Source organism: Spinacia oleracea, chromosome 2 (genome assembly GCF_020520425.1).
Source record: "Spinacia oleracea cultivar Varoflay chromosome 2, BTI_SOV_V1, whole genome shotgun sequence".
NCBI classification, from domain to species: domain Eukaryota; kingdom Viridiplantae; phylum Streptophyta; class Magnoliopsida; order Caryophyllales; family Amaranthaceae; genus Spinacia; species Spinacia oleracea.
In genome coordinates this window covers 922,773-947,793 of record NC_079488.1, presented here as the reverse complement: position 1 = coordinate 947,793, position 25,021 = coordinate 922,773, and the positions used below count along the sequence as shown (strand labels likewise).

The following is a 25,021-nucleotide window of genomic DNA, read 5'->3' as shown; positions in this document are numbered from 1 at the left end:
ATTCCAGCTCCTGGATGCCTGCTTCAATCCGTAGATTGACTTCTTTAGCTTGCATACCTTTTTAGCATTCTTTGGATCCTCAAAACCTTCAGGCTGTGTCATAAACACAGTTTCTGTTAAAACGCCGTTTAAGAAAGCAGTTTTGACATCCATCTGCCATATTTCGTAATCGTAATATGCAGCGATTGCTAACATTATTCGAATAGACTTTAGCATTGCAACTGGTGAAAACAATCCACACCGTGGACTTGCCTGTAACCTTTTGCAACCAATCTAGCTTTGAAAACTTCAAGTTTCCCATCCTTGTCCTTTTTCAGTTTGAAAACCCATTTGCTTCCAATGGCTTGGTAGCCATCTGGCAAATCGACCAAATCCCATACTTGGTTTTCAGACATGGAGTCTAATTCAGATTGCATGGCTTCTTCCCATTGCTTGGAGCTAGGGCTCGTCATAGCTTGCTTGTAAGTCGCAGGTTCATCACTTTCAAGTAATAGAACGTCATAGCTCTCGTTCGTCAAAATACCTAAGTACCTTTCCGGTTGAGATCTATATCTTTGCGATCTACGCGGGGTAACATTTCTAGATTGACCATGATTCTCACCAGATTCTTCTAAAGATCTCTGAGTTTCATCCTGAATGTCATCTTGAGCATTCTCTAGAGTTTGTTGTTCGACTCGAATTTCTTCGAGGTCTACTTTTCTCCCACTTGTCATTTTGGAAATGTGATCCTTCTCCAAAAAGACACCATCTCGAGCAACAAACACTTTGTTCTCAGATGTATTGTAGAAGTAATACCCCTTTGTTTCCTTTGGATAGCCCACAAGGATACATTTGTCAGATTTTGGATGAAGTTTGTCTGAAATTAATCGTTTGACGTATACTTCACATCCCCAAATCTTAAGAAAAGACACATTTGGAGGCTTTCCAAACCATAATTCGTATGGAGTCTTTTCGACAGCTTTAGACGGAGCTCTATTTATAGTGAGTGCAGCTGTATTTAGTGCATGTCCCCAAAATTCTAATGGAAGTTCGGCCTGACCCATCATTGACCTGACCATGTCTAGCAAGGTTCTGTTCCTCCGTTCTGACACACCGTTCCATTGTGGTGTTCCAGAAGGAGTCAATTCTGATAGAATTCCACATTCTTTCAGATGGTCATCAAATTCATAGCTCAGATATTAACCGCCTCTATCAGACCGCAGTGCCTTAATCTTCTTGCCTAATTGATTCTCTACTTCACTCTGAAATTCCTTGAATTTGTCAAAGGATTCAAACTTATGCTTCATTAGGTAGACATAACCATACCTACTGAAGTCATAAGTGAAAGTGATAAAGTAGCTGAAACCACCTCTAGCATTTGTACTCATTGGTCCACATACATCTGTATGGATTAAACCCAATAGTTCATTTGCTCTTTCTCCAACTTTAGAGAAAGGTTGCTTCGTCATTTTGCCAAGTAAACATGATTCGCATTTACCATAATCCTCTAAGTCAAATGGTTCTAGAATTCCTTCTCTTTGAAGTCTTTCTAAGCGTTTCAAGTTTATATGGCCTAATCGACAATGCCACAGATAGGTGAGATCTGAATCATCCTTTTTGGCCTTTTTGGTATTTATGTTATATACTTGTTTGTCGTGATCTAATAAATAAAGTCCATTGACTAATCTAGCAGATCCATAAAACATCTCTTTAAAATAAAACGAACAACTATTGTCTTTTATTATAAAGGAAAATCCCTTAGCATCTAAGCAAGAAACTGAAATGATGTTTTTAGTAAGACTTGGAACATGGAAACATTCTTCCAGTTCCAAAACTAGCCCGGAGGGCAACGACAAATAGTAAGTTCCTACAGCTAATGCAGCAATCCGTGCTCCATTTCCCACTCGTAGGTCGACTTCACCCTTGCTTAACTTTCTACTTCTTCTTAGTCCCTGTGGATTGGAACATAAGTGTGAGCCACAACCTGTATCTAATACCCAAGAAGTTGAATTAGCAAGTATACAGTCTATAACGAAAATACCTGAAGATGGAACGACTGTTCCGTTCTTCTGATCTTCCTTTAGCTTCAAGCAATCTCTCTTCCAATGCCCCTTCTTCTTGCAGTAGAAGCATTCGGATTCAGAAGTGGGTTGACTGACCTTTCTCTTTGCAGATTTGGCGCCAGTTTACTTAGTTGGGCTGGCTTTGTTGCCACCTTTCTTAGCATTCCTCTTCTTTCCAGATTTCTTGAACTTGCCCCCACGCACCATAAGCACATCCTGCTTATCACTTTTGAGCGTCTTTTCAGCGGTCTTCAGCATACCGTGAAGCTCAGTGAGCGTTTTGTCCAGACTATTCATACTGTAGTTCAGTTTGAACTGGTCATACCCGCTATGAAGAGAATGGAGGATGGTGTCTATAGCCATTTCCTGAGAAAATTGCTGATCCAGCCGACTCATATTCTCAATGAGTCCAATCATTTTGAGAACATGTGGACTTACGGGCTCGCCTTTCTTAAGCTTGGTCTCAAGAATTTGCCTATGAGTCTCGAATCTTTCGACTCGAGCCAGATCTTGGAACATGTTCTTCAACTCACTGATGATTGTGAAAGCATCTGAGTTGATGAACGTTTTCTGCAGATCCGCACTCATGGTGGCGAGCATTAGACATTTCACATCCTTGTTGGCATCAATCCAACGATTGAGGGCTGCCTGAGTGACCCCGTCGCCTGCAGCTTCGGGCATCGCCTCATCTAGGACATACTCCTTTTCTTCCTGCATAAGAACTATTTGCAAGTTCCTTTGCCAGTCAAGGAAGTTTTTCCCGTTCAACTTCTCCTTTTCGAGAATTGATCGAATGTTGAATGAATTGTTGTTTGCCATATTAAAAACTACAATTGAAAAGAATAAACAAATAAATAACCATTCACAGTTTCTCTTAATAAACTTAAATTCTAGCATACATGCATAATTCAATGTTTATTAAGCATTTTATTCAAATTATGTGTTCCGGCAGGTGTGAATAAAATGATTCCAAGATCCTAAAATCATTGAAGAACTAAGCACAGTTGTCGACTTAATCCTAGAACATCTTAGGTAAGCAAAAGCCTTTTGCTAATAGTCTAGAAACTATTCTTGGTTGATAGGTACGTCTAAGAACTTATTAGGTAAACCTATCGAATTTGCCACGACATAAAAGGACTCCTTACTTATATCGTTGAGTTTCACCAAAACTAACATGTACTCACAATTATTTGTGTACCTTGCCCCTTTAGGACCAATAAGTAACACCTCGCTGAGCGAAAACTATTACTAGATTGATGTAAAGGATATCCAAGCAAGTGTATATTTTGGCATGGCACCTTTTAACTCAATTTTTAAGTTTGGAACTTAAGGCTCTTACTATGTTGGTTAGATTTTAAGTGAACTAAAATCCTTAATCATGCAACATAATCAAGCTTTTGATCTCATGCATTTTAAGACATATTTAAAACAATAAATAACTTAAAACATGCATAAGATATTTGTGATCTAGTATGGCCCGACTTCATCTTGAAGCTTTGACTTCAAAGTCCGTCTTGAAAATCTCCGTGGGAGGCACCATTTTCTTCAAATAGGATAAGCTATAACTAATTACAACTATTTGATGGTTCGCAGACCATATTTGAATTGAAAAATAACTTTGGTACTTTAGACCAATTACATTCAAATTAATGGTACGCAGACCATATTTTCTATCCTATTTGGGCCATACTAGTCACTTCATAACCTGCAAAACAGTACATATACAATATATACCATTCACCCATTCATTATCATGAATGGCCCACATAGCTGGTTAGTAAAACACATTATGCATCACGTAAACATTTGCAGCAATTAATCAAGGGCACCAATAATCTACCAATTATTCAGTCCTTATTAATTCTAATCAAGTTGTTTTAACCTTAAGGATTTGTAGACCTAATCAAGAGTTTATGACTAAAAAGCGCTCCCACTTAAACCAATAAATTCATATGCTTTACCAATTTTAAACATAAAAATGTATTTCTAGTCTAACCGGAAACATACAAATTTAATTAAAATTTAAAGCTCATATAAATTTATAATTGAATCCAAAAAGTTTAATTTAATTTCAGTCGCATTTAAATTAATTCATGATTTTAATTTTAGTAAAATAATTAGAATAAATAACATTTATTATAATTATAATATTCAAAATTAAAATCCAAGAAAATAATTTAAATTATTAATTTTAAAATTAATTAAAATTACGTGAACTGAAATTTTCAAATTAAACATTCAAAACGATCTTTAATCGTAACGCAAACACCCTACGCAATGCACGCCCATGGGCCGCACGCACACAGCCATTGCTGGCCATGTGCGCGCAGCCCATGCGCTCGTCGCATAGCTTCTGCATCCCTATCGCAAGCCTCCGCACGCATTGGTGCTCGCTGCGCGCGCCAGCGCTCATCGCACGCGGGCTATCGCTCGCAGTGCGCGCGCGACATCGCTCGCTGGGCGCGCGACATCGCTCGCTGGGCGCGCGACATCGCTCGCTGGGCGCGCGAGCCATCGCTCGCTGGGCGCGCGACATCGCTCGCTGGGCGGGCGACATCGCTCGCTGTGCGCGCGAGCAATGCTAGGCGCAGCGCTCGTGGCACGCGAGCTTGAGCTCGCTGCGCGCGAGGCTGCGCGCTCTTGTGCGAGGCAGCGCGCGTTGTGGCGCAGCTCGCTTGCTGCCCACACGCGACTGCCTTGGCTCGCCCTACGCCCATGCCCATTCGTCCATTGGTCGTGGCACACGACACAAGGCAGGGCTGCTGCCTTGTGCTCGTGCACTACGCCCTTGCTCATTGCATTCGTGCCGCACGGGCGACGAGCTCCCTTGCTCGTCGTCGCATGCCCGCATTATACAACACCCCTTAAGGGTAACACGAAGCGTCCATTGCTTCGTGCGTGCAAGTTATATGAACGAATCGCATAAAAATTTAAAATTTATATTTAAAATTAATGACAAATTAATAAATAATATTAATTTCATAATTTTAGGGCGAAAAAATCGAAAATTTATTATCCAATTGATTTCCGATTGTTATGGATTCAAGTCTAGGTCATAAAAATTTAAAATTTATCGTAAATTTACAATTTTTATGGTGGTTTTTAATCATAGGTTTCTAATTAAATTACAATTAATTATGAAAATCAAATTAATTCTAAATTATTCTAATTTTCAACAAATTAATCATAATTACAAATTAGATTGCATAATTAACAAGACTAGGCATTCAAACTTGTTAAACATATGCAGTAGGTCAATCAAAAATTCAAGATTTATCAACAAGAATCGCAAATATTTAATTTAACATCTTAAATTTACGAAATTTTGCATTCGAAAAACTAAAACCTTCGAAAAGTCATAGTTAGGCTTCGAATTTGAGAATTCTGGGTTCGGCAGAAAAATTTTAGAATGCCTTTTACATGCGGAATTGACACAAAAATCACTCAATTCGGATGAGTAACGAAGAAACTGCCGAAAAACTGCGTACGTATAATTAAATAAACGCAATTTGCAATTAATTAACAATTACGAAAATTAATCACCCCTTTTAATTCTTGCAAATTTGTAATATTTAACCATGTTCATGCAATTTAGATTATGAAAATAATAAGGGGCTCTGATACCACTGTTAGGTTATGATACATATGACAATTCATAAATCATGCGGAAAAACCATAAACCCAGGAAAACATATTATTTACACATAATCATTTAGCATAGATTAGATGCATACTCTTTGTTGCGTGCCTTCCCTAGCTGCGCCCGAACCGAACAAGAACAAGTCTTTAGGACTCCAAGTGTCGTCCCTCCGTAGATAGTCCACAGCACGTCCGGATCCGCCTTAAGATTGACCAACTAGAATCGCCCTTAAGGTACTATTATTTTCGGCACTTTATAGGCAAATGTGTGACTGAATTTTTCTCTCAAAAACTCACTTTGAATACTTTGAAACTTGTGTTATAAATTGTGAGCCCTAGCCTCATATTTATAGCGGTATAGAAAGGGAATCGAAATCCTATTCAGATACAAATTAATTAAACCTAGAATCCTATAAGAACTCTAATTTAATTAATTTATCAAATAGAATTAGGAATTTAATCATTAACCGAACTCTGCATGTTTTAGGAAACGTGCACGAACACAAACACTTGCACACACACGCACGGCAGCCACGATGGGCCCCATGCGTGCGCCCGAGCAGCAGCCCACTCAGCGCCCGCGCGCGCTGCGCGCTGCGCGTGCTGTGCGCGCTGTGCGCGCTGCGTGCTGTGCGCGTGCTGTGCGCAGCCTGCTGGGCCTGGCCTTGCGCTGGGCCTGGCGTGGCTGTTTGTGCGGCGCGCTTGGCTTGCTGGGCGATGGCCTGGCTTCGTGCTGGGCCTCGTCCGGCAGGCCTCGTCCGATGCTTATTCGTACGATGCGCTTCCGATTAAATTTTCCGTTTCCGGAATTATTTTCCGATTCCGGTAATATTTCCGTTTCCGGCAATATTTCCGATTCTGGCAATATTTCCATTTCCGATAATATTTTCCGATACGTACCATGTTTCCGTTTCCGGCAACATCTACGACTTGGATAATATTTATATTTCCGATACGATCCATATTTCCGTTTCCGGCAATATCATCGTTTCCGGAGTATTCATTCCTTGCCTGTGACGATCTTAGCTCCCACTGAAACCAAGATCCGTCGGTTCCGAATATTCATAGATGGAGTATTTAATGCTATTAAATACTTGATCCGTTTACGTACTATTTGTGTGACCCTACGGGTTCAGTCAAGAGTAAGCTGTGGATTAATATCATTAATTCCACTTGAACTAAAGCGGCCTCTAGCTAGGCATTCAGCTCACTTGATCTCACTGAATTATTAACTTGTTAATTAATACTGAACCGCATTTATTAGACTTAACATAGAATGCATACTTGGACCAAGGGCATTATTTCCTTCAACAAAGGGGTATTACTTCTACAATACATCTGAGAACAAGGTGTTTGTTGCTCAAGATGGTGTCTTTTTGGAGAAGAATCACATTTCCAAAATGACAAGTGGGAGAAAAGTAGACCTCGAAGAAATTCGAGTTGAACAACAAACTCTAGAGATTGCTCAAGATGACATTCAGGATGAAACTCAGAGATCTTTAGAAGAATCTGGTGAGAATCATGGTCAATCTAGAAATGTTACCCCGCGTAGATCGCAAAGATATAGATCTCAACCGGAAAGGTACTTAGGTATTTTAACGAACGAGAGCTATGATGTTCTATTACTTGAAAGTGATGAACCTGCGACTTACAAACAAGCTATGACGAGCCCTAGCTCCAAGCAATGGAAGGAATCCATGCAATCTGAATTAGACTCCATGTCTGAAAACCAAGTATGGGATTTGGTCGATTTGCCAGATGGCTACCAAGCCATTGGAAGCAAATGGGTTTTTAAACTGAAAAAGGACAAGGATGGGAAACTTGAAGTTTTCAAAGCTAGATTGGTTGCAAAAGGTTACAGGCAAGTCCACGGTGTGGATTACGATGAAACCTTTTCACCAGTTGCAATGATAAAGTCTATTCGGATAATGTTAGCAATCGCTGCATATTACGATTACGAAATATGGCAGATGGATGTCAAAACCTCTTTCTTAAACGGCGTTTTAACAGAAACTGTGTTCATGACACAGCCTGAAGGTTTTGAGGATCCAAAGAATGCTAAAAAGGTATGCAAGCTAAAGAAATCAATCTACGGATTGAAGCAGGCATCCAGGAGCTGGAATATACTTTTTGATGAAGCAGTCAGTGACTTTGGTTTAATCAAAAACGCAGACGAATCTTGTGTATACAAGAAGGTCAGTGGGAGCAAAATTGCTTTCCTAGTATTATATGTCGACGACATATTACTTATCGGATATGACATTCCTATGTTAAACTCTGTCAAGATTTGGCTTGGGAAATGTTTTTCGATGAAGGATCTAGGAGAAGCACAGTACATATTGGGCATCAAGATTTACAGAGATAGATCTAAAAAGATGATTGGACTTAGTCAAAGCACTTATATCAATAAGGTGCTTGATAGGTTCAAGATGGCAGACTCCAAGCGAGGCTACCTACCCATGTCTCATCGAATAACTCTAAGCAAGACTCAATGCCCAAAAACACTTGATGAGCGTAGACGAATGAATGGGATTCCATATGCATCATTGATCGGTTCAATAATGTATGCTATGATATGTACACGCTCGGATGTTGCGTACGCACTCAGTGCTACGAGCAGATACCAGTCAGACCCAGGAGAGGCACATTGGACTGCTGCCAAGAATATTCTGAAGTACCTGAAAAGGCACAAAGATGACTTCCTGGTCCATGGTGGAGATGATGAATTAATTGTTAAAGGCTATACGGACGCAAGTTTCCAAACCGACAAAGATGATTTCAGATCATAGTCTGGGTTTGTCTTCTGCCTCAACGGAGGTGCAGTAAGCTGGAAAAGTGCTAAGCAAAGCACCATTGCGGATTCTACAACTGAAGCGGAGTACATTGCTGCACATGAAGCAGCAAAGGAAGCTATATGGCTAAGGAAGTTCATAGGTGAACTAGGTGTAGTCCCCTCCATTAAAGGACCAATAGCCCTGTATTGTGATAACAACGGAGCTATTGCACAGGCAAAGGAGCCTAGACACCACAAAAGAGTCAAGCATGTACTTCGTAGATTTCACCTTCTACGAGAGTTCGTTGAAAGAAAAGAAGTCGAGATAAGCAAGATTGGAACTGATGACAACATATCAGATCCATTGACTAAACCTCTGCCGCAGGCGAAGCACAACTCGCACACTGCAGCTATGGGAATCAAGCATATTGGAGAATGGCTTTGATGTCCTTATTTAATGTTTTAAAGTTTTAGAGTTTAAATCTTTGTAAAACATTATTGGTTAATCATTCACAATAAATGAATAGAATTCATTTTTCCATTTAATTTGTGGTTTATTAAATGATGAGTCCCTTCAATTTGACGATATATTCAAGATAGACTGTCAGGACCAGTCCTGTGACTAAGAAATGTCTATCAAGTGAACTTGAATGTCAAAAGTTGAAAATGGTCCCAGGTCGGAGTTATCTATAAAATTGGACGCATAGAAAACGTTAGACGACTAGAATGCAAGATGACTAGTAGTTCTGTTTCTTGAACTATGTGGACATGGCAATGTCATAATCATTTGCATAGATACTTACTTTGGGAAGACTAGTATCGGACAGACCTATGAAACTTTACTGTAAGAGATGAAAATCTGTCATAAGTAAATTTCATTAAAATTATTAGAAACTAAATCCTCAATACCTGAGTGATTTGAGATTACTTGTTTGAGAACTGGTTGCTTTGACGTTGACCAACCGTCGCACCGTAAAAGGAGGCTATAAAGGCCACGCTCAGGTAATCACCTATCAAACGAAGTCTATTCTCAAGATCGCAAGATTGGGATTGTCCTCCCATAAATCGGGATGAGATGCTTAAAAGTTGTACAAGGCCACTCGGAGAGCTAGAAACTGTGAAATGCATGGCCATGCTCGGATGAATCATAGGCTATGATTATCTGTTTATTTGATCAGTTGAACTCTGAAACCGAGAAACACCTCTGGACATAATAAGGATGATAGCTCTTACCTTATGTTCAAGAGCAAGCATCGAGCGACAAAGGAATTAGGAAATGCACACTTGTCCCTAAGGACAAGTGGGAGACCGAAGGAAATAATGCCCTTGGTCCAAGTATGCATTCAATGTTAAGTCTAATAAATGCGGTTCAGTATTAATTAACAAGTTAATAAATCAGTGAGATCAAGTGAGCTGAATGCCTAGCTAGAGGCCGCTTCAGTTCAAGTGGAATTAATGATATTAATCTACAGCTTACTCTTGATGGAACCCGTAGGGTCACACAAATAGTACGTAAACGGGTCAAGTATTTAATGGCATTAAATACTCTATCTATGGATGTTCGAAATCGACGGATCTTGGTTTCATTGGGTGACAGGCTAAATCGCACTCCTATCAAAGATAAACCTAACGTTCACCAACTAAAAATATAGCAAGGGAAGCAGGGATCGTATCCACAGGGAAACAATGTTCTTTCTACTATTAATTAACTAATCTAGACTACTGGTAACAAAGAATTGGATTGATTTGTATATTAAGCTAAGGCAAATAATCAAACTGGAATATAACAATATTAAGGGAATCTAGGGCAGCGGTTCACCACAAATGCAGACCGGGATTGGACAACGGACAATAACAATTAATTAACAATCATAACTAGGAAATCATGCATCTCTCGAATCTTATGAATTCCTTAGGATAGAACAACTAGCGGGCTCTCGCTACGTACTAGAAATAATTCCTATCTAATAGCCACAGACCAAAAACATCAGATTTATACCTCTCGGCGCATAATCTAAGGTTAATCAAACTCAAATCAAAATAGTCCGGCCGAAGAGAATTGACGAGCAATAATAATAAGCTATAGAAATTATAATCAATCAATCAAATAATCAAGTCCACATATAATCCCAATCATGCATTCATGGATCCCCTAAACCCTAGAAATTAAACTACTCACTCATGATAATAAATAATAAATAACCCTAGAGACTGAAGGAAATAATGCCCTTGGTCCAAGTATGCATTCTATGTTAAGTCTAATAAATGCGGTTCAGTATTAATCAACAAGTTAATAATTCAGTGAGATCAAGTGAGCTGAATGCCTAGCTAGAGGCCGCTTCAGTTCAAGTGGAATTAATGATATTAATCCACAGCTTACTCTTGACTGAACCCGTAGGGTCACACAAATAGTACGTAAACGGATCAAGTATTTAATGGCATTAAATACTCTATCTATGGATATTCGGAATCGACGGATCTTGGTTTCAGTGGGAGCTGAGATCGTCACAGGCAAGAAATGAATACTCCGGAAACGATGATATTACCGGAAACGGAAATATGGATCGTATCGGAAATATAAATATTATCCAAGTCGTAGATGTTGCCGGAAACGGAAACATGGTACGTATCGGAAAATATTATCGGAAATGGAAATATTACCAGAATCGGAAATATTGCCGGAAACGGAAATATTGTCAGAATCGGAAATATTACCGGAATCGGAAAATAATTCCGGAAACGGAAATATTAAATATTTGTTCGAAACGGAAATTAATTCCGGAATCGGAAATATTAAATATTGTTCGTATCGGAAATGAATTCCGGAATCGGAAATTTAATCGGAAGCGTATCGTACGAATAAGCATCGGACGAGGCCTGCCGGACGAGGGCCCAGCACGAAGCCAGGCCATCGCCCAGCAAGCCAAGCGCGCCACACAAACAGCCACGCCAGGCCCAGCGCAAGGCCAGGCCCAGCAGGCCATGGCGGCGCGCAAAGCGCGCGCAGCGCGCGCGGGTGCTTGCGTGGGCTTGTGGCTCGCGCAGGCCTCGGTGCGTGGGTTGCTGCTCGCACGCACGCATGGGCGGCCCATCGTGGCTGCCGTGTGTGTGTGCGTAAGTGTTTGTGTTCGTGCACGTTTCCTAAAACGTGCAGAGTTCGGTTAATGATTAAATTCCTAATTCTATTTGATAAATTAATTAAATTAGAGTTCTTGTAGGATTCTAGGTTTAATTAATTTGTATCTGAATAGGATTCCAATTCCCTTTCCATACCCCTATAAATATGTGGCCTGGGTTCACAATTTATAACGAGTTTCAAAGTATTCAAAGTGAGTTTTTGAGAGAAAAATTCAGCCACACATCTTGCTCAAAAGTGCCGAAAATTCTAGTACCTTAAGGGCGATTCTAGTTGGTCAATCTTAAGGCGGATCCGGACGTGCTGTGGACTATCTACGGAGGGACGACACTTGGAGTCCTAAAGACTTGTTCTTGTTCGTTCGGGCGCAGCTAGGGAGGGCACGCAACAAAGAGTATGCATCTAAATTATGCTATATGATTATGTGTAAATAATATGTAATCCTGGGTTAATGGTTGTTTCCGCATGATTTATGTAATATCATATGTATCATAACCTAACAAAAACATGATCAAGCAATAAGATAAATTAAAGCAAGAAACAATACCGACTTGAAGAACATTGGAATAATAAAGCTTGAATCTTTGATTAAAATTAAAACTAAGTGTTTGGAGAAAATAGAGAGAACTAAAATAGACTAAGTAATTAGAAAACTAGAATAAAAGATGTCACTAAAAATATAAGGGGCTAGTATTTATAGTTTGCCCAAAATAGAGCCCAAAATCGGAAATAAAATCTCGCGAAATACGCTGGAGGTTGGCGTGGCCCGATCGGGCGACGCTTGGCCCGATCGGGCAATGTGCTCGATAGTCGGCTCGATCGGGCAAAATTCCGCCCGATCGGGCGGTTGCAAAATGCCCAGAACAGCGCCCAGAATGACCGCCCGATCCGGATCGGGCGAATCCCGCCCGATAGGGCGCTTGTTGAAACTGCACGATCCTCTATCTTAAAAACACCATATCTCCTTCGTTATTAGTCGGAATTAGGCGAGTGACCACTCGTTGGAAAGCTCTTGAAGTCTAGAATCCAACCCAATTTGAATCGCTGCATTTGGAGTTGTATAACTCGAGTTATGATCAAAAGAGTGGACGATATTCAGTTTTCTACTTCTTTCACTATTCGCTTTGCATGAAAATTCTTCCAACTCAATGTTTGCGCTCTCGAAAGTATATAATCTCTTGTATTCATTCAAACGAGTAGGAAATGCACAAAAATATGCTAATTCCTACAATGATGAACCTGAAACTACAAACACACTACAAGGAGCACATTAGTACTAAAATCGCTCCGAAGAGCTCATTTGAGATCAAAAAGTACTAAGGGACGGGGGTAAAAACTCTATATAAAACGCATATATCAAACTCCCCCAAGCTAGATCCTTGCTTGTCCCTAAGGAAGGAAATCATCGATGAATACAAGATCAACTTCACCCCTAACATATTTCAAAACGAAAGACATAATTCAAGGCAAAATCTAACGAGCATGCATCAATGTCAACCAATCAAATCCACCAACCACAAATCCTCCCTAACAATCGTCACGCAAAGCGAACCACAAATGCACAATGGAATTCAAGACTAGTGCTCACACACTCGTCACTCATTTATGTGGCGGATAAAAGATGTACCCGTTCGCTCTCCTCCCAACATATAAGTGTACAATGCCCTCCCAAAACTCACAACACTCGTGTGTCTAGAAAAACATACACTCAACCTAATAGTCGACTCGGAATATGTCATGTCATAACTTGCATTGATAAACAACTACTTTCACATTAATATGACTCTATGCACAAAGGTCGGAAGGTATTCAAAGCTTGTAATGATAGGCTTAGGTAGGGGTGCGGTAAATTTGGGTAAAATGTGAGCTTAAAGCCTTGGCTTTGGGGAGCATAAATCCTAGCAAAACCATGATCAACCACAAATGATGACCACAACTCTCCCACTCAACACATGATGAAACAACAAACAAACCACACTATACTTTCTTGCCTTTCTTTCACAATTAAAATCAATCACTCATAAAGATAAGAAATTACAATACTTGAGTGTAACAATGCTTTGAATTTTTCTGTGAGTAATGAATTTTTTTCTTTTTATTTTTTTCAATTTCCTTTTTTTTTCTTTGGAAACCTTCATATTTTCTATTCTTCTCATCTCTTTCACTCTTCATTATTTTTTTTTTCCTCTTTTTCAAACAACAAACAAGATAAGAAGAACTCTCTTATTTCCTTTTCAACACTCACTTTGTGCTCAAAACTAAGCACACTACAACTCCCTCACCTCACTTACTATTAGCTCCCCCAAGCTAGGCTTGGGACTAGTAACCAATGGGGCTTTCATGGGCTTGTAATATGGCTAGTCACCGAATAAAGGGGCACAAGCAACAACATGGGTAGAAAATGAGGGAACAAATGTATCTAGATTCATCTGAAGGCTACCTAAACAGAAAAATACCTTCGTCCTCCACAATGTGCATGTATATGAGTCATAAAACACTACTAACAGTTGCAAACCAATACTCAAAATCTCCTCATAACAGTTTTCTACTTCTTTCACTATTCGCTTTGCATGAAAATTCTTCCAACTCAATGTTTGCGCTCTCGAAAGTATATAATCTCTTGTATTCATTCAAACGAGTAGGAAATGCACAAAAATATGCTAATTCCTACAATGATGAACCTGAAACTACAAACACACTACAAGGAGCACATTAGTACTAAAATCGCTCCGAAGAGCTCATTTGAGATCAAAAAGTACTAAGGGACGGGGGTAAAAACTCTATATAAAACGCATATATCAAACTCCCCCAAGCTAGATCCTTGCTTGTCCCTAAGGAAGGAAATCATCGATGAATACAAGATCAACTTCACCCCTAACATATTTCAAAACGAAAGACATAATTCAAGGCAAAATCTAACGAGCATGCATCAATGTCAACCAATCAAATCCACCAACCACAAATCCTCCCTAACAATCGTCACGCAAAGCGAACCACAAATGCACAATGGAATTCAAGACTAGTGCTCACACACTCGTCACTCATTTATGTGGCGGATAAAAGATGTACCCGTTCGCTCTCCTCCCAACATATAAGTGTACAATGCCCTCCCAAAACTCACAACACTCGTGTGTCTAGAAAAACATACACTCAACCTAATAGTCGACTCGGAATATGTCATGTCATAACTTGCATTGATAAACAACTACTTTCACATTAATATGACTCTATGCACAAAGGTCGGAAGGTATTCAAAGCTTGTAATGATAGGCTTAGGTAGGGGTGCGGTAAATTTGGGTAAAATGTGAGCTTAAAGCCTTGGCTTTGGGGAGCATAAATCCTAGCAAAACCATGATCAACCACAAATGATGACCACAACTCTCCCACTCAACACATGATGAAACAACAAACAAACCACACTATACTTTCTTGCCTTTCTTTCACAATTAAAATCAATCACTCATAAAGATAAGAAATTACAATACTTGAGTGTAACAATGCTTTGAATTTTTCTGTGAGTAATGAATTTTTTTCTTTTTATTTTTTTCAATTTCCTTTTTTTTTTCTTTGGAAACCTTCATATTTTCTATTCTTCTCATCTCTTTCACTCTTCATTATTTTTTTTTTCCTCTTTTTCAAACAACAAACAAGATAAGAAGAACTCTCTTATTTCCTTTTCAACACTCACTTTGTGCTCAAAACTAAGCACACTACAACTCCCTCACCTCACTTACTATTAGCTCCCCCAAGCTAGGCTTGGGACTAGTAACCAATGGGGCTTTCATGGGCTTGTAATATGGCTAGTCACCGAATAAAGGGGCACAAGCAACAACATGGGTAGAAAATGAGGGAACAAATGTATCTAGATTCATCTGAAGGCTACCTAAACAGAAAAATACCTTCGTCCTCCACAATGTGCATGTATATGAGTCATAAAACACTACTAACAGTTGCAAACCAATACTCAAAATCAATGACACACCAGGAAGCTATCACACATCCTAACCAAGTCAACTAGCCAAGCACCAAGTCCACAAATAGTTAGTCAGAGTTGACTCATGTTAAGGCATCAAAGCAATCGAATATCAAATCATGGCTAACACATCCACATTGCTCGTCATCAAATACCAAGAATCAAAACAATTTTCAATCAAAGGGGCACAGGGAAGCATGATATTGTATTCATCGGAACGTATTTTTGTATTTTTTTTTTCCAAAGCAATAAACTACTCTAGAAAACATTAAACACACCAAAATAAACACACAAAAATAAGTAAATGCAAAAATAAAAGGAAAAACATACCTAATATGTACAAGTGAGTGAAACACCCCCCCAAGCTAAATCAGACAATGTCCTCATTGGCTCAAGGGATATCATGAGGAAAGTGAGCAAACCGTGGCTTATTTGTCGCTGATTCGCAAATCGCCCGATCGGGCAGCAGATCGCCCGATCTGGCAGCATATCGCCCGATCTGGCAGCAGATCGCCCGATCGGGCGAATTTCGAACCTTTTCGTTGAATCTGTGCGCGCCCGATCGGGCTCACCTCGCCCGATCCGGATCGGGCGAAATGCAATGCCTTGTTTTATTGACTTTTCTCAGCCCAGAATCCTTCCTTGACCTTTCTACGACGTCATCATCAACCGCCCGATCGGGCGGAATTTCGCCCGATCGGGCATTTCACTCGCCTTTTGTGTGGATCGGGCAACCGTCGCTCGTTCGGGCGATTTTCCAACATTTTCCTTGAATCGACACGCACCCGATCGGGCGCTCCTCGCCCGATCCGGATCGGGCAAAACGCAGACTACTCCGTTTCAGCTTGAATTCAACTTTTTCGAACTTGGAGCCTTAGACCTGCACAGCATTAAACGTCCAAACCGTAAAATACCCTCTTCTCACCTCTCTAACACCAAAAACTACAATGAAACACACACTTGCTCAAAAATTATACTAAAACACACAAACAAAAGCGAAAAATACACTACGAAAAGCAATAAATGGATAGTGAAATACTCATCCCCTATTAGATTGATGCAATGTCCCCATTACACAATCTTAGTTTATGTACAAACAACGAAAGGAAGGGGATGAGAGCCACGACAACTCATCGAATGGGGGCACCAAAGATGGTGTCATCTGGTGTCGAATCAATTGCCTTGGATGAGCTATGTGGCGCGGGAAGTGACAGACCATGACCCCGATCATGAATACGGTGCCCACCGTTCACCGAGCTTTCGGCCTTTCGGGTCTCAGCATCATCAAATCGTGCCTCCCGCAAAGAGATTGGTTAGTAAATAACCAACGAACGAGCGCAGAAGCTTGTCATGCGCACTCGCACAACTTTCGTGCAACAAGACATGCACGATAATCAACAACAATATTTGCATAAAGTCCGAATGAACTCTATGCCAGTAAGGAGTAGGATGCCTAAAGGAAGAAGAACAAAAAGAAAAAACAACAATAAAAGAAGAATAAGAAAAGGAAGGAAAAGAGAAAGTAGGCATACTCTCCTTATGGAAGTTGTTTTTACGGACTATTGATTCTTCAACCTCAATGATCAATGAAATAGCTCTCTCTGTGTTTTGGAATTCATGGTGGATAGGCTCTTCACCATATAGAGCTCTCTGCAAAGCATCCACCTCTTCTTTGTAAGTATTGTAAGTACCTGCTAAAGATTCACAAAGAGGAACATACTCTATTGGGTCATTGGGCTTTTGATTTTCATGGGGAGGAGGAAGATCCTCAAGTAAAGGTTTTATGGGGAAAGAGAAGGGGAGTGAGACGGTGTAAACGGGGCTAAGAATAACCCTTCTTGGACTTGGAATATGAGGGGTAGGGGTTGACACAACAACAAGGGTTTTATCAACTTCAACTTCAACTTCCTCATGGAATTGCTCTATGACATATGGCTTTTCAGTTTCAACAAATCCTTCATCCATTGATCCAACCGTCAAATCATCATCCTCCCACTCATCCTCAGCCTCTGTTATAAGCTCCTCCCACTCTTGGTTGCCTATGGGTTCACTCAGTTGACCCCCATCCCCAACACAACTCGAATCATTATTTTCAATAATTTCTTGAACTTTTCTAAATCTCTCAAGAGTAGCCTTACTAGCTTTAATAATCTCATTAGTAGCCTCTTGAGATCTAGTACACTAAATCTCAATCTCAGAGTTTAATCTTCTTAATTCCTCTAAGAAGCTATCTCTGATTTCTGATTCGGGTTGAACAGGATTGAGCAAGGGTTCACAATAATACACGGGAGAAGCAACAGTGGAATTATGAGGCAAAACATTGATATCCATGCAAGGGTTAGATAAGTCGTTAGAATATACATGATTATCATAAACATTAGAATGCACCTCATTATAACAAGCATTCAAGGGAGAGGGGGTAGAAACATGTAGATTATGCTCATAATTTGGATTAGCACATGTAACATGAATCGCCATTTCACGCTCATACAAATCCCTTGCAAACCACATATAGTAATCCCACATATCATCCAAAGACAAGGCTCGAAAATCACCATTAAATCTACTTTCTATCACATTCCTTGTATACTCATTTAAACCACCATAAGCAAAACCACAAGAATCCCAACGATTAAAATTGTGGTAACTAATAAAATCATTTAGCCTATCGAAATACACCCAAAAAGGCTCATTTAAGAATTGAGGGAAAGAATAATAATCCATTTTTTTCAGGGAAAAAAAAAATTAAAAAAATTAAAAGAAAAAAATAATAAAAAAATAAACTAAAGAAAATAAAATATATACATGGTCTCAAAGAACAGGAAGTTCTATGAGACTCAAGAAAATAATCTAGATCATAAAATTAGTAGCAGAAATTAAACCGTTTCCCCAGCAACGGCGCCAAAATTTGACAGGCTAAATCGCACTCCTATCAAAGATAAACCTAACGTTCACCAACTAAAAATATAGCAAGGGAAGCAGGGATCGTATCCACAGGGAAACAATGTTCTTTCTACTATTAATTAACTAATCTAGACTACTGGTAACAAAGAATTGGATTGATTTGTATATTAAGCTAAGGCAAATAATCAAACTGGAATATAACAATATTAAGGGAATCTAGGGCAGCGGTTCACCACAAATGCAGACCAGGATTGGACAACGGAAAATAACAATTAATTAACAATCATAACTAGGAAAACATGCATCTCTCGAATCTTATGAATTCCTTAGGATAGAACAACTAGCGGGCTCTCGCTACGTACTAGAAATAATTCCTATCTAATAGCCACAGACCAAAAACATCAGATTTATACCTCTCGGCGCATAATCTAAGGTTAATCAAACTCAACTCAAAATAGTCCGGCCGAACAGAATTGACGAGCAATAATAATAAGCTATAGAAATTATAATCAATCAATCAAATAATCAAGTCCACATATAATCCCAATCATGCATTCATGGATCCCCTAAACCCTAGAAATTAAACTACTCACTCATGATAATAAATAACAAAGCAATTAACATAATAGAAAACATGATCAAGCAATAAGATAAATTAAAGCAAGAAACAATACCGACTTGAAGAACATTGGAATAATAAAGCTTGAATCTTTGATTAAAATTAAAACTAAGTGTTTGGAGAAAATAGAGAGAACTAAAATAGACTAAGTAATTAGAAAACTAGAATAAAAGATGTCACTAAAAATATAAGGGGCTAGTATTTATAGTTTGCCCAAAATAGAGCCCAAAATCGGAAATAAAATCTCGCGAAATACGCTGGAGGTTGGCGTGGCCCGATCGGGCGACGCTTCGCCCGATCGGGCGATGTGATCGATAGTCGGCCCGATCGGGCAAAATTCCGCCCGATCGGGCGGTTGCAAAATGCCCAGAACAGCGCCCAGAATGACCGCCCGATCCGGATCGGGCGAAGCCCGCCCGATCGGGCGCGTGTTGAAACTGCACGATCCTCTATCTTAAAAACACCATATCTCCTTCGTTATAAGTCGGAATTAGGCGAGGGACCACTCGTTGGAAAGCTCTTGAAGTCTAGAATCCAACCCAATTTGAATCGCTGCATTTGGAGTTGTATAACTCGAGTTATGATCAAAAGAGTGGACGACATTCAGTTTTCTACTTCTTTCACTATTCGCTTTGCATGAAAATTCTTCCAACTCAATGTTTGCGCTCTCGAAAGTATATAATCTCTTGTATTGATTCAAACGAGTAGGAAATGCACAAAAATATGCTAATTCCTACAATGATGAACCTGAAACTACAAACACACTACAAGGAGCACATTAGTACTAAAATCGCTCCGAAGAGCTCATTTGAGATCAAAAAGTACTAAGGGACGGGGGTAAAAACTCTATATAAAACGCATATATCAGTGGGAGCTGAGATCGTCACAAGCAAGAAATGAATACTCTGGAAACGATGATATTGCCGGAAACGGAAATATGGATCGTATCGGAAATATAAATATTATCCAAGTCGTAGATGTTGCCGGAAACGGAAACATGGTACGTATCGGAAAATATTATCGGAAATGGAAATATTGTCAGAATCGGAAATATTGCCGGAAACGGAAATATTGTCAGAATCGGAAATATTATCGGAATCGGAAAATAATTCCGGAAACGGAAATATTAAATATTTGTTCGAAACGGAAATTAATTCCGGAATCGGAAATATTAAATATTGTTCGTATCGGAAATGAATTCCGGAACCGGGAATTTAATCGGAAGCGTATCGTACGAATAAGCATCGGACGAGGCCTGCCGGACGAAGGCCCAGCACGAAGCCAGGCCATCGCCCAGCAAGCAAGGACGCGCGCACGCCCAGCCCAAGGCAGCGCCAGGCCCTCCGCAAGGCAGGCCCAGCGCGCCAAGGCAAGACTGCCCAGCGTGGGCTGCGTGGGCCGAGCGCAAGCGTGCGGGAGCCCTCGTGGCTCCGTGCGTGTGTGTGCTTGTGTCCATGCACAATTCCTAAATCTATTAGGATTTGGTGTGTGATTAAATTCCTATTCCTATTAGGATTATTTAATTAGAGTCCTTGTAGGATTCTAAGTTTAATTAAAATCGTATCCTACTAGGATTCCAATTCCCTTTCCAAACCTCTATAAATAAGGGCCTAGGGTCATAATTTATACGCACGATTGAAGTATTCAAAGGGTAAGTTTTTGAAAGAAAATTCAGCCACTCTCTTGCACTAATAGCCGAAATTTCCTAAGCACCTTAAGGGCGATTCTAGTTGGTCAATCTTGAGGCGGATCCGGACGTACTGTTGACTATCTACGGAGGGACGACACTTGGAGTCCTAAAGACTTGTTCTTGTTCGATTCGGGCGCAGCTAGGGAAGGCACGCTACAAAGTGTATGCATCTATACTATGCTAAATGATTATGTGTAAATAATATGCTTTCCTGGCTTTATGGTTTTTCTACATGATTTATGTATTGTCATATGTATCATAACCTAACATGATCATGTTTTGCTAGATAGTGACGAGGGTTAAGATGAAGAAGTAAGAGAAGCTAATGATAGAAATATTAAAGCAAGTGCACCGATACTAGACTTCAACAATGTTCCTGAGGTAGACCCAAAAGTTCTTGATTCTTGGAGAACTTGGTCTGGGAACAACACATTTACTCTTGAGGGTGAGTTTGAAATTGGTCAAGAGTTTGATTCTTTGCAGCAGTTAAAAGATGTAGTGAAACTATACTCTATATCCAAAAATCAAACTTTTCGAGTCAAGGAGGTGGAGCCACAAAAGTACGTCATTGAGTGCATAAGAAAACAACAGTGCAAATGTCCTTGGAGGTTGCGTGCAATCAAATTACCTGCACTTCCCACATTTAGAATTGTAATTATGGAGGACCTCACGCAAACACTTGTGTAGCTGAAATTAACAACGTTGACCACCCTCTTCTGTCTTCTGACTTTGTGTGCAGTGTTATACTTGATCTCATACGAGCCGTCCCGTCTTTAAAAGTTTGTGCTATAGTGCAAGTTATTAAAGATCGCTTTGAGTATACCATCACATACAAGAGTTCTTGGTTAGCTAAAGAGAAGGCGATCACTAGTATTTTTGGAGATTGGGAGAAGTCATATGAAGAGTTGCCCAAATATATGCAAGCATTGAGTGAGTCAAATGTGGGTACTGTAGTTCATTGGTGTACTGAATCTACTCTAGATCCTTAAGTTTTGGTGTTTAAGAGAGTTTTTTGGGCTTTTAAGCCATCAATTGATGGTTTTAAACATTGTCGTCCTCTTATTACTATTGATGGAACTCATCTTTATGGCAAATATAGGGGCACACTTCTAATTGCCATGGCCACTGATGCGAATTTTCAGTTATTTCCTTTAGCATTTGCTATTGTTGAAGGAGAGACAGGTGAGGCTTGGGAATGGTTCATGTTCTGCATAAGACGTTCGGTTACTCAAAGAGAAGGCCTTTGTGTTATTTCAGATAGACATGCTTCGATTTTGAAAACAATGGCCGAAGTAGGTAGTGGATGGGAGGAGCCGCATGCCCACCACAGGTTTTATATTCGTCATCTTGCCTCAAATTTCAATTCTGAATTCAAAAATGCTCACTTGAAAAACTTATTTGGTCGAGCTGCCGATTCACGTCAAAAGGAAAAGTTTATTAAATACTTCGATAGAATTGGTGAATTGAAATTCGAAGCTCGTGAATGGTTAGTCAAAGATAAACCATTGCATAAGTGGTCAATTTATCATGATGGTGGGTTCAGATATGGTATACGAACCACAAATATGTCAGAATGCTTCAACGGTGTGTTGAAAGGAGCTCGTTTTTTACCTATTACTGCTCTAGTTAAAATGACATTCTATAGAGTTAATTCCTACTTTGTCACTAGGCGTGGCTGGGGTAAGAGAAGATTAGATAAAGGTTATGAGTACAGCGAAAAGGCATTAAAAGTAATTGAAGATAACGTGAAGAAATCAACAGCTCATAAAGTTGTATCTTTCAATAATGAACAAGGTTTGTTTGAGGTTACAACTGGTCGTGGAAGTCGCCCTTCTGGAAAAGGGGGTAATGTGCATACTGTCAATCTTTCTAGAAAAACTTGCACTTGTGAAAAACTGAAAATCTATAAATTGCCATGTTCTCATGTCTTGGCTGTTTGTCGTTATCGAAGCTTGTCACATGCTGAGTATGTAGACCCTTTCTTTAAAACATCAGAATATAGGCTTACTTATGTGAAAAGCTTCAAGCCTGTAGGGGACGTTTCTAGATGGTCTGCATATTCAGGGCCTAAAATTGTTGCTCCTCCTTCTCAAAAGAGGAAACCTGGACGCACCCCTTCTAGTAGGTTTCGAAATGAGATGGACCAGAACACACGAGGAAAAAAAATGTGCAACATATGTCGTAAAAGAGGGCATAATAAAAAAACTTGTGGTTATAGGAATAATGGTCAAACTTCAGGGTAATTTTTTTTAATTTCTTCTAATGTTTTCATACTATTATTTCTATGTTATTACTTAATCGCACTTGAATGTTTTGTACTCACGTGCTCACTTGTTTTTAATTTAAACTTGAATTTCAGGTCCAATGGTCAATCTGGACCCAGTTCCATCGGTTCTTAATCTTCAAGAGGAGCATAGGAGTGAGGATTTTTGGAAGGGAGTAGGAGCGGATAAGGTATTGTCATGTAGGGAGCATTTATTTTCCTTGTCTAGAGATTGGGTAGTAGATGATCGGATGCTACATTATGTTAGACAAGCAGGGTTCTACGGAGTACATAGATTAAGATGTTCTGTTGGTATTGATCGTGCTCTCATTACTGCTTTGGTTGAGAGGTGGAGGCAAGAGACACATACGTTTCATTTGGTGGTTGGTGAGGCAACTATTACGGGTGCATGGCGATGCCGTCATAGGTTCTACTGCTTATGAGTGATCTGGTTTAGTAGAGGAATTGTTAGGAGTGAAGCCGGAAGTTGATGAAGAAACTCAAAAACCAGTATTGGTTGGTTCAGGTCTTACATTGTCTTGGTTGAGGAGAAACTTCTCGCACTTATCTCCAGATGCTGATGATCTGACTGTTCAAAGATTCACGAGAGCTTATATACTTATGATCATGGATTCTGTTTTGTTCGCTGATAAGAGTGGCGATTCAGTACAACTTCTGTACTTACCATTACTTAGAGATCTTGAGAAAGCTGGAACATATAGTTGGGGGAGCGCCACTCTTGCTTTTTTGTATCGGGAATTATGTCGTGCATCAAGACGTGGAACAAAGCAGATAGGAGGACTTGTTTTACTTCTCCAGTTATGGTCGTGGGAGCATATTCACATCGGTGTACCTACCATCTCTCGACTTCGGCAGCCCATGGATCCTTCGGAGGGGGAACCTGATAGCCAGAGTGTACTTTGTTCTCAACATGAGCAGGGCCTTGATCCTTTAGCGTGCGCGTAGTTACTTGCCTCTTTTTATCTTCTCTAAAATTTTCCAACAAAAATATTACATGATCTGAAATAAGACCTTTTATTTCAGTTGGCTACGTGTTTACTTCTCACATGTAGACACAGCTTTTGGTGGCCTTTCTTATTATCGAGATGCATTGGATCACCAGAGTGATAAACAGGTAATAACTTCTCACTACAAATGTTTGTGGTTATGTTTTTGGTCAACTTTGAGATTTATTGTTTGGTTCAACTTTGGGATTGTAATGATGTTTCTGGATTACTAAGGAGCTAAAATCAAGTTCTTTTTGCTTGTTAACAATTAGCAGAATGTAACTTTGAACAAATCTAGATTAGTGAAAATAAGTAAACAAGATGTAACTTTAATTTCATAACCATCTGATCTGACTTTAGCGACTTTGTATTTAATTCTTAATAGATGACATGGCAGCCATATACGGAGGATATCCTTTCTTTACTTCCGGACATATGTCGAGATGATAGACATATTTGGCGTACTTACTCTCCGTTGATTTGCTTTCACATTGTTGAGTATCACTGTCCTGGTTGAGTGATGCGCCAATTCGGGTACGAGCAGATTATCCCTCTTCCTTGTGACACGAGTAGATCACTTCACCGTATTGATCGTCGAGGAACAAAAAACAAGAATTATGTAAGACTTCATGCTATCTATTTAGAAGAGTGGAATAAGCGTGAAGATAGAGTTGTAGGTGGCATTGTCACTAGGGGTCAAACAGCATCTCTGGATGCCTATATGTCTTGGTATCGGAAGATCACAAGGCTTATTATCACACCGCCTACTCAAGAGCGTCGTTCAACTCAATACCAACCTGCCTCTACTGGTAAGACTTAAACAAAGTATAAATTTGAAAAACTAAATTTTGGTATTTTTATCTCACATTGTAAGAACTTGAAAAATTAACTTTTATTATTTATATAGTCTCAGGTACTAGCTGATGTGGTGAAGAAATGCACTCGAGCCGTAGAGTCTACATCTGATTTGCCCCC

At 39.7% G+C, this 25,021-nt stretch overlaps 1 protein-coding gene across 1 annotated transcript in view; it reads left to right on the top strand.

The window, feature by feature from the left end:
• LOC130466719 (uncharacterized) overlaps positions 1-23,019 on the top strand; it is a 34,044-nt gene extending 11,025 nt beyond the window's left edge. The window contains exons 4-6 of the mRNA XM_056835330.1: positions 21,138-21,336; positions 21,516-21,717; positions 21,802-23,019. Coding sequence (XP_056691308.1) covers positions 21,138-21,336; positions 21,516-21,717; positions 21,802-23,019 — 1,619 coding nt within the window. The remainder of the gene's footprint in view (positions 1-21,137; positions 21,337-21,515; positions 21,718-21,801) is intronic.
• Positions 23,020-25,021: the final 2,002 nt, after the last annotated feature.